A 15,613-nucleotide genomic window follows, 5' to 3' on the forward strand; every position below is an offset into this window, starting at 1 on the left:
AAGCTCTGATATGGGCCATGGCGGAATAGATGGGATGGGAGGGTGCGACGTCTTGGAGTGGTTATTTGACAGTTTTACTCGCCGGCACGGGAGGGATAGGATGTGGCTCACTGGCTCCAGCTCCCTACTCATGATTCCCGAGAAGAGAAGTCCTTTTTTATCAGCCACTTTAACTGCTAATTATGAAGAGTACGAAGAGAAGAGGAAAGGAAAATGTACGGATAGTCATTACTTATTCTCTTCCACCAAATAGATCGATATATATATAGCCAGTTGTAGCCCATGAATCAGGTCGTACGAAGTACAGTACACTACCTCATACTGGCAGCCAATGAAAGGCTTCATCTGGGACTCTGGAGCCTGCAGACCGACCAATACGACTCGAGGCGGTTAAGATGAAAACGGTATGGTGCGTATCCCAGCTGCCGAAACGGGTACTGTACAACAGTGATTACTGGTCAGTAAGGTACCTAAGGTACCTACGGAGTACGTTGTACTTCGTACCTTACACAATACGCAGGCGTTAGCGCTCACGGTACGGGCATTCGGGTGAGGTAGTACTTTCCCTAAGGTATTTTTATCTTCAGGACACCCGGCCTTAACTTCCAGGTTCCCCTGACTTAAGAGTCTTCGGCGTCTCGTCTCACCTGCCTTCTCTTTATCCTCACCACGTCCGCCCCCAGCAGAGAGCTGCCGTAAAACCTATGCTCATCAGACCAGCGGGGGGTTGTGCCATAAGATAATCTCCTGGACCTTCATCCTTCTCCAGCCAAGGGCTCGAAAGGATACCATGGGCTGGCCATACCAATTCCTGACCCTCACTCCCGAGGAGGTCCAACTTCGTCGGGAGTCCCTGGACCATTATGCATTTTGGGCACATTTATTGGGCTACATGCCCATTCTTGCATCGGTCACCTTCCGTGTCGGCAAACAGCTTCTCACTCCTCGCGGCGGCGGGGGGAGGGGTGCGTACGAACCCCTCCCGCACTCGCCGGTGATGACGAGTCAACGACGAAGTGTAACGGGGAGCTGGCAGACAAAGGTACGGATACTGCAATGGTGGCTAGACGATGATGTCTACCTTGCAGGCGAGCATGTGGGGACGAAGCAGCAGTGGGTTCTCGGCATCTTCTGGTTTCTCTGGTTGCTTGCATTCTGCATCATGGGCACAGGCAATGGTGAGTGGTCTGGAAACCAAACAACGGCATGAGCTTCATCTGTGTTGATGAGCTTCATGAGTTAGTTCCCTTCCACAGCGTGAACCGCTGAACTAACATATTCGGATCCAGACTATCTTCATTTCACGAAGCGCTTGGGCATCATCGCCGTCTCCCAGTTCCCCCTTCAGTACCTCCTCGCCCTCAAGTCGTTCAATCCCGTAGCATGGGCTCTCGGCTCCTCCCACGAGGCTCTCAACTCGCATCACCGTGCGCTGGCTCAGGTCATCAACACCCTCCTTTCTCTTCACGCCGTCTTCTACCTCAACTACTTCATCCAAGTGGGGATCCTGAAGCGCCGTCTTTTCGCTCCCGTCGTCTTCGCCGGCGTCCTTGCTTTCTTGTGTCTGGGCGCCATGATGTCCACCGCCAGCGGTTCTCTCCGCCGCCAGTCCTACCGCCTGTTCTTTCTCACCCATCTCTTCGCCGCCTTTGCCATACCGTCCTTGATATACTATCACGCGCCCTCCTCTCGTCTCTACATTACCGTCGGACTTGGCGTTTTCCTTGTCGACCTTACCGCTCGTCGCCTTCGTACCATCCCGGCCCGAGCCTCTGTTGAGACCATCCCCGGGACGAACCTCATCAAAGTAGTTGCCGCCATCCCTCGTCGCCATCTCGCCGCCTTTCACGCTCGTCCGGCTTCTCACGTTTATGTCTCTATTCCGGCCGATACTCGCCCCAGTGCCGGCTCGCTCCTGTTCGAGTGTCTTTTCAACCCCTTCACTGTTGCTGCCGTTAATGACGACGGCAACGCCACCATCGGAATTACACTCGTAGCCCGACAGCGCAGCGGCCCTGTTACTAAGCACCTCGCCCAGATCGCGTACCAGCACCGCTTCCCGCAGCAGTCCGCACTATCCGCTTTTCCCACCAGTGACGGCAACAACGGCACCACCAAGGTCGCACTGTCTGTCGAGGGACCCTACGGCCTCGTCTCCCGAAGATACGCAAATATGTTGGGCGCAGCGTCGGTAGACCGTATCCTCCTCGTGGCAGGCGGCGTAGGCGCCACATTCTGCGTGCCCCTCTACCGCGCCATACGCGCCGACCACCCTGGCGTCAAGGTCGAGCTCGTCTGGGCCCTGCGCGGAGCGGGCGATGCGACCTGGGCCGTCTCCCCCCGTGCAGGCGGCGAGGAGCAACCCAGCATCCTAGACGATGACAATGTGCACATCTATCTAACCGGCGATGTCGGCGAGGACTCGGCTCGGCCTGGTTTGAATGCCGCGCGCCGCACGAGCGTCACGACGTCTTCCGAATGCGGGGTCGCTGCGTCGTCACACGAGGCGGTGGAGATGAGCGCGCTGCACCGTGACCGGAGGCGGGACGGGCGCTTCACGGCCTCGCATAACCGCAAGAGGCCCGACCTCCGTAAGATCGTGGATGATGTGTTCCGGCATGGTGGTGAGGAGCGGGTTGCCGTGCTTGTCTGCGGACCGGAGGAGATGGCGCGAGAGTTGCGTGGGCACGTGGGGTCCTGGGTACGGAAAGGTCGGGATGTGGTGTGGCATAATGAGGGGTTTGACTGGTAAGGATATGGGTTTTATCACGAGTAGAACCATGCCGATGGGGTTGTTTAGGTCAGGATATATTCACAAACACAAAAAAGAAAGAAAGACATTCCATGCCAGTTTCAACATGCTACTTAGGCTGCGTTGGCGCATTATAGCAACGTGTATTTACGCTGCAAGGTTGATGGTATATTATACACTGGCGCCGAAGGAACGACCTCCCCCCCAAACCTTCCGTTATCTCTTCCCTCGTCCGAAAGCATGTAATATCCTGTATCTAACATCATCTTGCGACCACCGAGGTTGAAAGGGAAGAGAGAACGAGACGCCAAGCAACGACCTACGCTGAAGCCAAAAGCCGCTAAACGTATTATCCGTCATAGGCCCAAGAATAAGGGAATAATCATAAAACTCAGCAATCATCCTTCGTGTCCATAGTTGTCACAAGCCAGGGGGGCTGAGATCAACCCACCGTGACGAGTGTGACGAGCAGGCGGATGCATCATGTCTCCGAAACCAAAAAAAAAAGAAGAAAAAAAAAAGGAAAAAAAAAGACAGGTAGCTGTACAACAATCACGGCCAAAGCCACGGGTCAACGGGCGCTAGTCGGCGCGCTTCCCGTCTCCAATATCCCCAGAGGCGACATCATTCGACTTGGCCTTTCCCTTGGCCAGCGGCGCCCCCTCTTCGTCAGCCTGAGTACCCTCCCAGTCGTCGACAGCGTTCTCATCCCAATTATCGACCTCCTCTTCGAGCGTGCGGCCAGCCCTGGTTGGGGGGGACCCGCCCGTGACGCCCTCCTCCTGTCCGAGGGCAACATCTGCGGAGGACTCGCCGAGCTCGAGATCGGCATCGGCATCGGCTTCACCGGGCACGGCGCCATAGCCCCTCCGCGCGCGGCGGCGTTCGAGCATGCGCTTGTGGTACCAGGTGCAGAGGCCCACGGCGGCAAGGGAGCCGGCCACGTTGGCGGCGACGTCCCAGATGTCGAAGGTGCGGCCGTTGGGGAGGAGGGCTTGGAGGATCTCGGAGCCGAGGCCGAGGATGGCGGTGCAGACGACGAGGGTGAGGTTGAGGGTGCGGCGGCGGGTGGTGTCGATGATCCAGTAGAAGAACACGGTCAGGAGGAAGAAGGTCAGGAAGTGGAGGACTTTGTCGTTGACGTAGGGTTCCACGTGGAAAGAGCTGAGGCCGACGTACGCGGCTACGAGGAGGAGGACGAAAAATAACCCTGGGAAAGAAAAAAGGGTGGTTAGTGAGGATTAGAGGAGCAAGCAATGCGTTTGTTCACGGTGGGAGTTGGGAAAGTTGTCGAACTGCGTAGGTAGGTAGATCGATCGATCGAACGATCGGTCGAACGCAAAGCTGCCTAACATGAGAGAGAGAGATGGTGCAGTATGTGACATACCTGCAAAGGGGAGTCGTATCCTCATCATGGCAGCTGGGTTCTGGTTGGAAAGAAGATGCTTATGGAGATTTTGCTGGAGTTCGAAGTAGGTATATATATGTATGGTTGTTCAACAATGATGCATGGTCGACGTTGGTGATGCTCTGGGGAGAAGTTGCAACAAGTTGAATTGTTCAGTCGACTATTGTTCAAATTTAACAATGGCGGAGAATCGAGCTGGCAAGAAGACTACAGGAGGTAATTACGAAGTAATAGCTAGTATTACTCCGTAGAGGTACCTAGACATTTTTGGGTCAACCTGGGTCGCTAACGAAGTAAGATTATGGTCTGAAATTGTCCCCATTGCCGCATCATGGGCAGCTTCCCCCGGCTCTCTCGAAGACGCCAGGTCACGTGGATCTACAATTGGTCTGTGCTCAATATCTTCATATAATCGTACCGTATGCCCAATCTCTCAAATCAATTCACATCCCACCCAGCTAGCTGGAGCATCGTTTCTTGGATTGATACTTCTCCTGGCCATGAACGATTGCTTCACATTGTAAACCTCGAATATTCCCCGTTTCGGTCTACCGTTCCCTCTCTTCTATACCCCGTATCCGTACATCAACGGCCATGTCATGTTCCGTGATAAGATTCTCACGTGACTTGATGATTTGATATACGTAGGTACATACGGGGAAAGTGGAGACTTCAGGGACTTGGTTAACTGGCGATTGCGCTAAGGTAGGAATGAATGTTCTCTGGGGAAAAGTTCCGTGTACATGTCCTCTAGGAATCAACCATGCATTCGGACAATGGAAAGAACTGAATGCCTTCTTAAAGAACCTCTAAAATCATACAGTTAGTTCTACGACCTCTAGACCACTTTTTCCTTACGTCTGAAAAGTGAGTCGAGTATGTTATAGTCGGCCTGGAGCATTGCCTCATGTAGAGTCACTTCGTACCTTGGGGACAGTCGGCTACAACGTACCTTAGGTAGTTGTCCAGTGACCGCGCCAGGGAAACCCACCTGGGGGTGCAAGTCTCTCCGAATCCTCAACCTCACCTCGTGGAAACACGCGAAAACCGTACCTCTTCGAACCATCAAAACTCAACCTTTCCATCGTATCACGTCTCCAAACTCGGGAATTCATCTCTATCGATGTCGCGCTTTTATCCGATGCTATCGTAACCTACTCAATCCGCCCGAGCCTGGCTGCAATCGAGCTCAGATTCTCGCGCCTGGCGACGGGCGCCCGCCTCTCGCTGCCATCGACCCGGCCGCATCATGTCTCTCCCCAATGGCCATCACGCCTGGCAGCCTTCCGCCCTGCACTATTCAACGGCGAAAAGGTCTCCGCCGACTCTTGAAGATGGCCCGGCGCGGAATGGGACCCCTATCGACAACTCCATGGCATCGCTGCCTGAGGCATCCGTCGATATCGAGGATGACCGACGTCGCTCCCATTTCAGGGACATCTTTCGCGACAGTGAATCGAGGATAGCTGTGCTCTTTGCTGATGATGGATCTTATAACCACCCTGCTATCGATGCGCTGAGGCGCCAACCCGCCGCCTCGACCACCCTTCCCCCCCCCGCCACCGACCACACCCCAATACAAGAACCCCCCTTGAAGAAGGCCAAACGGGTCATCGATGAAGATGACTACGGAGACGATGACGAGGATGACGACGGCGATGACGATGAGCGAAGCGAGAAAGCACAGGAGTCGAATGCGCCCAAGGCGAAAAGTACCTCCGCTGCCGCCCCCGGTATGCTCCCGAGCCCTTCCAAATCCGGCAGTTCGCCAGTCCGTTCCGTAAGCTCCCCCGGCAAGATGCCCGTCGATAAACAGAGACAACCGGACGGGCCACAAGAACAAGAAAAAACGAGCGAAGATGCGCGAAAGCAGTTAGAGGACGCGCGCAATGCGACCGAGGAGGCGGCGCGTCGTAGCTTTTACACCCTCTTCTACACCCTAGAGAACGATAAAACGGCCATGTTAGAGCAGCAACAACTCGAAGAATCCGAGAAGCAGCTGCAAGCCGAGATGGCCAACAATGCCAACCAGAACAACGCCAATGGCAGCCAGTCGGGGAACCACGGGTCTCTGAGCAACGCCAACCTGGGCGCGTCCAGCCTGACGCTGAAGCACCTGATTGCCCGCATCGACTTGAAGCGCGACCAGGTACGCGCGTCTGATGCCGAGCTACGGTCCCTGATGAACGAGGTCCGCAAAAACCGAAGTAAATGGGCCAGCGAAGAGAACGTCAACCAAGAAGAGCTGTACGAGGCCCTCGACAAGGTCCTCACAGAACTCAAGGCACACACAGAATATTCCACGCCCTTCCTGCAGCGAGTGAACAAACGAGATGCGCCGGATTATTACCACTGTAAGCCCGACTTACGGCCTCGGGCGATTCCCCGGATCAGTGCAGTGCGTGCGTGCTGTACGCTGGCTAACACAAGACAACTTCTAGACATCAAGGAACCCATGGACCTGGGCACGATGACCAAGAAGCTTAAGCTGCTCAACTACAAATCGAAAGCCGACTTTGTCTACGACCTGAATCTGATATGGGATAACTGTCTCAAGTACAACCAGGAAGCCTCCCATCCCCTTCGTCGCATGGCGAATGGAATGAGGAAAGAGGCGGAGAAGCTCATCCCTCTGATCCCAGACCTCGTCATTCGGCCTCGTGCCGAGGTGGAAGCCGAAGAGCGCCGCAAGCAGAATGGCGGCGAAGAGGACGGCGGCGAGGACTCTGATGACGAGCCCATCATGTCATCTCGCGGTCGCACGGCCGGCACCAAAGGGGCAGCCAAGTCACGGAAACAGCACTCGGACCAGAAGGAAGACACGCCGAACGTGGACCAGAAGCCCCTCTTCCATCTGAACGGCGTGTTAACAAAGCAGAGAGAAGGGTCGGAGGCCGTGGACGGTAGTAACGGCTTTGCCACCCCTCCCATCGGCGGCTCTATCACACCGAGCCTCGCCAACGCTCAGTCCGTGGGGGGCGGCAGCAACAGCAACGTCGACGCCATGGATATCGATGGCGCCTCCTTGAATGGTATGGCCCTTGGACAAGCCATCAACGAGGCGGCCGACCAGGTCTACGAAGACGACGAGTACAAGTTTTGGAAGCAAGTCACTAAGAAGGACCGGGCTCTCATTGCCAAGGAACGACATGCTCTCTTCAAGGATAACAAGCTCAACATGGATGCTCCCGCGCTCCTACGTACCAAGGCGGGCATACGGCGCTACTTACGAGGTCAAAAGGAGGCGGCGGCCCATGGCATCATTAAGCATTCCCAGGCGGACCTGTCCGCTATCGCTGCGAAGGATGCGCCCAATCCGGCCGAGACGCTTGCTGAGGGCATGGAGGGCGAAGAGGAGAGGGTGGTCCCCGATTATTACGAGCCACTGACCGTCATTCCTGACATCAATCCCAGGCTGCAGTGGATTGAAGATGGCGAAGGCCAAGTGATCAACCAACACGAGGAGTTCCTCCGTTTGATCCCCGAAGGTCAATTCGTCGCACCAAAGAGCAAACTGACTGCCAAGATCGATGCCAATATTCGACAGATTCAAGAGACGAGGAAATTGGCGAGTAGGATTGGTGTCATTAAACAGATGCAAACGCAAACTCAGGTACGTCGTGGATGAACCGGGCGGCGGGCAGCGGGCGGAGGGCCGAGCGAAGGCATCTTCTCTGACCCTTTTTCCATCTTTTATAGGTTTACACCAATCAGTTCCCCAAGTCCACTTTCGAGTCGTTCATCGAGCAGGATATTGAGCCCTCGTTCATCTCCGATGACGGACCGGTCATTGCACCCGAGACCTGCCATAACGCGCTTCAACGCTCAGTGGCTAAGATCCTCTACCACAACGGATTTGAGGAGCTACAGCCCTCCGCCGTCGACGCCCTGACAAGCATCGCGGCAGACTACTTCCACAAGCTTGTCCGGACCTTTAACGTTTTCCGGGAAGCGGAGAAGAAGGAGGCTGTAGGCCCTCGCCCTGACGGCTCTCGGTTCCAACTGCGGTTTAGTCCCGAGGAAGTGATCCTGCACACGCTGGACGAGAACGGCTGCGATATCGGGAGCCTGGAGTCCTACGTCAAGGACGAGCTCGATAGGTTAAGCTCGAAGCTGGGCGGCATTCACGAACGAATGAAACTCCATCTTACCGAGCTGCTTCGTCCGGCGCTGACCCAGGACGCCGGGCAGGACGGCGCGGGTGCGTTCAACGACGGCAGCGAGCAGTTCATCAGCGGAGATTTCGCGGAGGATCTCGGCGAAGATTTCTTCGGATTCAAGTCGCTTGGCTTGGACAGGGAACTGGGTCTCGACATGCTCTCGGTGCCCCTCCATCTCCTCCAGGCGCGCGTCCGGAACCAGTACCAGATGCAGACCCAGGCCGTGGGCACGACCGCGACGCAGTTGCTGGAGTCCCTCCCCAGTCTCGAGCCCGTTACCAAGGAGAACATCCATGATCAGATTGGGCTTGTCAAGAACTTCTTTCTCGCCAAGCTGCACGCCAACGGTGACATGCCCTTGGTCGAGGACGAGGATCTCCCGGTTAAACAGAGGAGGCCCAGACCTCGCCTGGGTGCGACGGGCAAGATCGTCTCGCCGCCCAAGAGGCCGCCCCGAGAGCAGATCGCGCTGGCGAAGAAGAAGAAGAAGCTGGAATCTGGCCTGGCGCAAATAACCGATGGCAAGGGCGCTCCCGCTGCCGGGGGGCCATCGACGGAGAAGAGCGCCACCTTGTCGCCGTCCAAAAAGAAGAGCCTGTCTAGCGCGACTGGTAGCGGACCAAACACGGCGAGCCTTTCCGTTGCGCCCAGCATGGAGCGCATGGGTAGCATGCAGAGCCTGGGTAACACCAGCCAGGCGACGGACAAGGATGACGGCGGCTCGGAGAGCTTGGAGAGGTAGCATTTGTTCCTTTCTCTATTTGCCTCTTCCTTCTCTCTCTCTCTTTCTGGCACCGGTTACGACGTACAGCGCTGCTATGATCGCCCCATTGGCGATAGCCAGCACCAGGGCTCGAACTTTCCTATCTCACCAATCCCCCTGTACCATCAATTTACCTTTTATGGCGCTGCGACCTCTAAGCTCTCTTGACGTTTGATTTGTGGCTTAACAGGGCAACTTTTCGATCATGAGCGAGGTCTTTCGACCTTCTTTTTTTTCTTCTTTTTTTCTTTCTTATCTTTTCTCTCCTTTGTATCGGTTGGGAACCGTGTCTCGTTCCACACATGCAAAACGCACTCTTACACGGCGGCGTTGGGGAGCCTGAAATTTTGTCCGGCGTCATGGATTCTGGGCCAGGGATTGGGATTTTTATACCCTTTGCGGGATGGAGCCGACGCACTTCAGGTATTCGGGATACCCAAGCACACGCAGCTCCATGGTAACCAAGTCGACGATGTTTGATGCTTCTCTTGGGCCTTGGTCTGGTCGAGGCAATGGGGGATGGATGATGCTTTTTGCCTCCGGCCCGGTTGCCGCCGCATCGATTCAAGAACTTGGCAACTGGGCAAGGAGTCGGGGATCTCTCTTGAGTTTATACTCCAAGGGTCTCCGGCTTCCGTTTCTTTTCTCCCCATCTCGCATTATTTTATTTCCTGGCCGTCGACTTTGGTTTCTCCCGTCGGAGCACGGTATCCGATTCATTTAAACGCTTGGAAGGGCAGCAGGGTTGTTGTACCTGGTCAACCCATGGGTGGATTTTCAAGTATGGAGGACATGATTTCGAGGAATGGAGTCTTCTTTTGTGTGATAGTGGGCTGGCTGCATGTTAATGTTCATGGAAAAACAAGGGGGTCAGGGGTGGCATGATTTTCGGATTGTTGAGTGGAAAGGGATGGCTGTCCGAGATGGAATCTCGCGAGCCCCCTACTGAGGTGGAACGAGACTGTTGCAAGGTTCGAAGCATCTCATGGTCACATCGCCATCCCGGACTGAATTCTTCGTCTATAACGAGTATTCGTTCAACCACAGCTAGCTTCAACCTCCAGCCCCGACATCCAATGCTTTGGGGTGTGGCAGCCTTTCTCCTTCAGCGCGGAACAGGGGGTTTGGGTTGGATGACAGCACGAACGAGGGAGAGATGGTTGGATGATAGACGTTAGAGGATGAAGGCACACGTGTATGCACTTTGCCGTGCCGTGCTGCTGCTGCTGCTGTTGTTGTTGTTGTTGTTGTTGTTGTTGTTGTATAGGAATTGGGGATTAGGCGGTCGGTCGTTGACGATTTGGTCCTGGAGTACCGTGGCTTCAATCCAAAGGACGTTTCATTTCACTTCTGTGGTCCCTTCACTGCTTGTCGTGTTCTCCGTCCCTTGTATTCGCCGGAGGCGAAGATACGTTGGGGCAATAGAATTCCCTCTTTTGTGATCCGGACTTTGAAACAAATGTTGGCGATCATTCCTCATCGTTGACGGACAACGACCAACCCATTTTTAAGCCCACGGAAGTCATAATAAGTCATAGTCTATGTATGTAAGGCCCTCGCGCATGTTCATTATGTTGATACATAAGTTCCAATAGCCAATGGGTCTAAAGTGCCGAGGGTAGATCCAACTGTTACTATTTACATAATTCCCAAACATCCCGAATGTTACATAGAAACGAGGTCTTTTCTTAAAAAAATGTCCTTTATTTGAAAACCCTAGGCTGTTTGTTTTCAAGCAGACCTTCGAGCAGACCGTACATCACGCAAGTATATAGCTTCGGTAAAAGAATACCACCAGCATTCTTATCTCCTACGAGTCCGGGTCCGAAGCAAGCAACAAGGCAAAGAGAACAAGGAAAAAAGAAAAGAAACAAAAGTGAAGACTCCTCGGCTTGGTCCTGTATTGCCGGGACACAGCCATCCTTCGCTGAGCTAGACTAGACCAGTAATAAAAACAAGCCCTTGCAGAGGAGGGCTGCCCCTAGAATATCAGACATACTCTATACACTCACAACACACCTGTTCCCCGATCCCACGACCCCCTAACGCACGCCTTCTTTTCCTGCATTCGGACATTTGGATACAAAGATCGTATGATGAGCCCGCCTTTCCTACCTTGTCATGCCCGACCTTTACAAACTCCGAAAAGTTTCGAAAGCAAAAAGAAAAACAAAAAGGAGAAGAAGAAAAAAATGGGGGATTAACACACGTCCCGACCCAGACAGCTGGACCCTCCTCTCCCCTTGTCGATATGCCACTGATTGACCATATAAGTACAATCGTGTGCTATATCGTTGGTTTGTTCATTGGACAGCCTCCAAGACATGGCCGCACTCCAGATGGGGTGTCTATTAAACACATCGCCTAGAGGTGTGTGCTACCTCAGGCGATGTGCTCTTGATGCCGACACTGAAAAGGCCAACGCCATTTCAGGACCGACAATGATATGCTAAAAAAATTGAGAGAAAAATGGGAAAAAAAGAAAGGGAGAACGGCAAGTTCTCCTACCTGATGCAATCACAAAGCAAGGCATTAGGAAAAAGCGGCGCGTTTTATACGGACCAACTATGCCCATGTCAATGTTGGAATCGCTAATGCGGTTGTTGAACATGGGCGACAGCTTGCTGCGGCATTTGTGTCGGCTGTTGTTGCACCTGCGACTGCTGGTGGTGGTTCTGCTGAGGGGTGCCGGGCAAGGGAGTAGGAGGAGCTTGTTGCATGAGCGGTGTTCCGTTAAGACCGGGCCGAGCCAGGTTGCCCGCATTCACCGGGCTCTGGGGCTTCGGTCCCGTCCCGCCCACCATTCGCGCTCGTTGTGCCGCATACTGGGCGCCGTCGTAATTGCCGACCCCCATCCCGGCCATGCCTGCGACTGGACCGCCCTGCGAGAGTTTATCTCCAAAGGACACGCTGTTCTGCTGTGCCGCCGCCCTGGCACGCGCTTGCTCCATCAGCCGTTGCTGCTGCTGGTGCTGCTGCTGGTGGTGGTGGTTCTGGTCCGGCGTGGATGTCATGTATCCCGTCGGACCTTGCGCAAGACTGCCCGGCGGTACCTGATGCGCACCATTGGTGGCGTACTGCTGGCGATTGATGGGCGTCCCAGGCATGTTCTGATGCGGCGCAGCATACTGTCGCTGGCGCTGCGCTTGCATCTGTGGGTGTTGCTGGTGATGAGGATGGGGATGCTGCGAGAGCGGCTGGTGTGGTTGAGCGTGCTGAGCGGGGCGTGCTTGCTGCGGGAGCGGCGGCGACGGACTGTACTGACCGGCCCGGACTTGTGGAGACATGGGCCTCGGCTGAATGGTCGGTGTCCCGTTGGGGTACCCACCGTAATTACCCGGGGTCGGCGTACCCGGTTGGGCCTGATAACCCTGACCGTACCCTGCCTGATAGCGCGGTGCGGGGGAGTTGTGCTGCGGGGTACTGGCTCCGTACGGGTGGTACTGTGGAGGGCGCTGCTGGGCTGTATACTGGGGCGAACCATGGTGACCGTAAGGCGTCTGAGACTTGGCCAGCTGCGGAACATAATGGTTGGCATACCCATTGGCAGGCCGATGTGCTTGGCTGAGCTGTGGTCGGTACGGCTGCGGTGCGATGGCATGCGGTGCGCCGGGACGTGGGACGGTGTGCGGTTGCGGCTGCGGCTGCGGCTGTTGTATCGGCGTTTGGCCTTGTCGGTAAAACGTCTGCTGTGGCACCGGCGGCCGGGTTGGAGTTCCATACTGGTTTGCCGGAGCAAACTGGGCTCCGTACGTGGGTGCATTCGACGTCCGGTGGCCGGTTGACCGGCTTGCGGCTGTCGCCGTGACCGCCGCTTGTTGCTGTTGACGCGCTCGGGCCTGGGTGGCACTCTCATCGTCTAACAGGCCCTTTGATTGTTCCGTGTGTACTTCCATCTTGGTGTCCACGAGCAGTTCGTTTAGCTGGTCGCCGTCCAGCTTGGCGACGGCATACGGCGGGAGAGTCTTTATGATAAGCGCCAGCTGCGCTTTGAGGACATCGTACGCTGCCGTCTCGTCTTCGGAGGGGGAGGGACCCGTACTGTTCGCCAACATGTCGCTGTTGGCAGGGTCTGCAGAGTACCGATTTTGCGAGGATGGAAGAGAGAGATGACGAATCCGCTGGTGCGACGCGAGGGTCACAATCATGTCGGAGACTTCGTCGAGTAACTCATCTGCCTCCTTCTCCTCGTCGCTCTTCGGTTTGCACATGACGTTGTTGAGAGCTGGGTCGACCAAGGCCGGATCCCAGTTCTTGATGACATCCTCGATGATGTCCTCGTTGACTTCCATGGGCTCCGGCACAGGCGTCTTTTCAGACTCGGTTACGTCCTCCACCTTTCGTTCCACTTCCTCGATCATCCGGTTAAAGTCGCGTTGGCCGGCCTTGTACCAGTGCACCCGACTCGCCAGGCTCGCCGGCACCACAGCCCCGGCGTCGTTTTTGCAGGGAGCAAAGCTCGAGAAGGCGCCGCGAAAAAGGCTCTCCATCTCGGCGACTTCCAATTCTGACGTGGAGGGTTTGTGTCCCGCAAGGCTCTGTGCCCTCTTATGATGCACCGTCGCTCTCGTGGCGGTGGGGGACGTAGTGTTGCTGTAATCGATATAGTAACCGACGGACAGTTTTTGGCTGAAGTAGGACGGTGAGCGATAGCTCGATCTTTCGACCAGTTGGGGGTGGGAGAACCCAAGCACGTTGCCCTTGGTCTGCGGCTTGGGTTGCTTGGGTGGTTGTAGAGGTAAAAGAGGTCGTGTCGGGCCGAACACTTCACCTAGGGTGCGACTCCGCTCCATTTGCCGTGTAGGGACCAGGCGTGTGGTCTTTATGATGGAGGGTAATATGAATTCCGAGGGTTGTTTGAGGGCGACATGTTTCTCGTCGGGATGAGTCACCGACCTGGGCAAGCTGGAAAACAGCGGTCTCCCCTGGGGAGTCTTCCCGAACACGGTCAAGATGGTGTTGCCCTGGTTGGCCGAACCGGCAGCTGTGTCGTAGGACATTTTCTGCATCGGGTCGAAGGCTGTACGGGGATATATCATCTCTCTCCGCAGAATCTCCAAGGCTTTTTCCTTGAACCGAGTGATTGCCAGGATAGCCTCTTGAGTTTTTTTGTTCGGTCTGGGACCGTCCTTCCGGGAGGCAGATTTGAGTTCTTCCAGTTGCTCTTCAACGACGGCGACGACGTCCATCGCGAGATCGTCCAGCAGTGAATACTGCTCCTGCGCAGCTTTCTGTGCGATGCATGGTGGGCTAGGGGTGCTGGCTGATTTCTGTCGTTTGGCGTCTGGCTCATCGTCGGACTCGGACTCGCGAAGCGGTCGTTGAAGTATGGATGGTATAGTATCGTAGCTGGTAATGTTTGCAAGTCAGCAACCGATAACTGACCAGTTAAAGAGGATACGGGGACGTGTTCAAGAAACAGTTCGAGATAAAAATGGCTAGTGGGGTCGATACGCACAAGCAGAGTATAAAAGGAGAGGGGGGAAAGGAATGAAAAGAAGAGAGAACAGAAGCAGAGAGACGAACTTTGTCAGTATGTCGACAATGTCGCGGATAAGTGTCGGCGAATCCTTGAGCTGTGATGTGTTATCGATATCCATCTTGGATTCATCGTGACCATCGGAATTTGCCTCGACGTCATCCTCGCGTTTCCTTTTAGTGGGCACGACGGCCTGGCTCGAGTCGGAGTTGGGGTGGCTGGCCGTCGCAGTCGCAGCAGCATCGGTGGTTGCAAGTGTAGGAGAGAGAACGCCGTTAGGCTCAACCGACACCGTGGGCTGCGCCATTTTGGAAGGCGTGATGCGTCCGTTCACGGCGACGCGGCGGGCAATTGTTCGAGTGGTGGTGAGGCACTGAGGTGCTAGGGTGCGTTGCGCCGATTAGCAAACCCCTGATGTCGATGGGGATTTTTCGGGGGTGGATTGTCGCGACCAGGACGCGCGCTGAGGTTCGTCGCTTTGGGGGGGGGGGAACTTTCTTGGTGGAACTCCAAAACCTCTTACTTCTGCCGGTCCAGCGTCGAGGTGACAGGGACGGGGACTGGACACTTGGACACGGTGCTTCGGGACCACTATTTATCCGAAAAGTACCCAAGGAAACACACCACTCAACATCTACAATTGATGTAACAGTGGAAAAGGGTCTAAGAGAAGGTGGAGAATATAATATATGACAATTAAACATCAGATGTTTTGTTTGGTAGAGGAAGGAAATGAGAAGAGGGATGGGGGGAGGAATTGAGGGAGGAATTGAGGGAGTAAAATGAGCCCAAAGTAGTCAGTTGTAGGACAGTGCCTGCCTGCGTTTCTCATCCGAAGCAACTTTGCGGCAGAGACTAGCACAGACACTAATCCTGTTTCGTCACATTCAGTGATGCCTGTATAGAGTAAAATGGGTCTTTTCACGTGACTCGCGCAGTGCGTAAGCTCCTAGGGTAAAACTGTATCGGCTCGGCATAGCCAAGACCGCCCGTTTATCTGTACGTTGTATAGGAAAGTTAGTGGGATCTTCTAGTGGTTTAGGTATAATAA

The 15,613-nt window shown here is 55.0% G+C and overlaps 4 protein-coding genes across 4 annotated transcripts; 2 read left to right on the forward strand and 2 right to left on the reverse strand.

Moving 5' to 3' along the window:
- The first annotated feature begins 634 nt into the window (after positions 1-634).
- Positions 635-2,986, forward strand: SODALDRAFT_299947 (hypothetical protein). Its single transcript, XM_028608874.1, has 2 exons — positions 635-1,178; positions 1,290-2,986. The coding sequence occupies exons 1-2, from the start codon at positions 791-793 to the stop codon at positions 2,750-2,752; spliced, it is 1,851 nt and encodes a 616-aa protein (XP_028463588.1). The 5' UTR covers positions 635-790; the 3' UTR covers positions 2,753-2,986.
- Positions 2,987-3,333: 347 nt separating this feature from the next.
- SODALDRAFT_320291 (hypothetical protein) lies at positions 3,334-4,167 on the reverse strand (the record flags this gene model as incomplete). Its single annotated transcript, XM_028609522.1, has 2 exons — positions 3,334-3,962; positions 4,140-4,167. The coding sequence occupies 2 exons, from the start codon at positions 4,165-4,167 to the stop codon at positions 3,334-3,336; spliced, it is 657 nt and encodes a 218-aa protein (XP_028463589.1).
- Positions 4,168-5,318: 1,151 nt separating this feature from the next.
- SODALDRAFT_51192 (transcriptional activator SPT7) lies at positions 5,319-9,332 on the forward strand. The gene is made up of 3 exons (XM_028615428.1): positions 5,319-6,514; positions 6,602-7,773; positions 7,860-9,332. Exons 1-3 carry the CDS (start codon positions 5,410-5,412, stop codon positions 9,060-9,062), a joined length of 3,480 nt encoding a protein of 1,159 aa, XP_028463590.1. The 5' UTR covers positions 5,319-5,409; the 3' UTR covers positions 9,063-9,332.
- Positions 9,333-11,541: 2,209 nt separating this feature from the next.
- On the reverse strand, positions 11,542-14,612 carry SODALDRAFT_51214 (hypothetical protein). The gene is made up of 2 exons (XM_028615429.1): positions 14,542-14,612; positions 11,542-14,432 (listed from the first exon to the last, which is right to left on the reverse strand). The coding sequence occupies exon 2, from the start codon at positions 14,270-14,272 to the stop codon at positions 11,675-11,677; it is 2,598 nt and encodes an 865-aa protein (XP_028463591.1). The 5' UTR covers positions 14,273-14,432; positions 14,542-14,612; the 3' UTR covers positions 11,542-11,674.
- Between the last annotated feature and the right edge of the window lie 1,001 nt (positions 14,613-15,613).

This window comes from Sodiomyces alkalinus (assembly GCF_003711515.1).
Source record: "Sodiomyces alkalinus F11 unplaced genomic scaffold SODALscaffold_10, whole genome shotgun sequence".
In the NCBI taxonomy this organism is placed as follows: domain Eukaryota; kingdom Fungi; phylum Ascomycota; class Sordariomycetes; order Glomerellales; family Plectosphaerellaceae; genus Sodiomyces; species Sodiomyces alkalinus.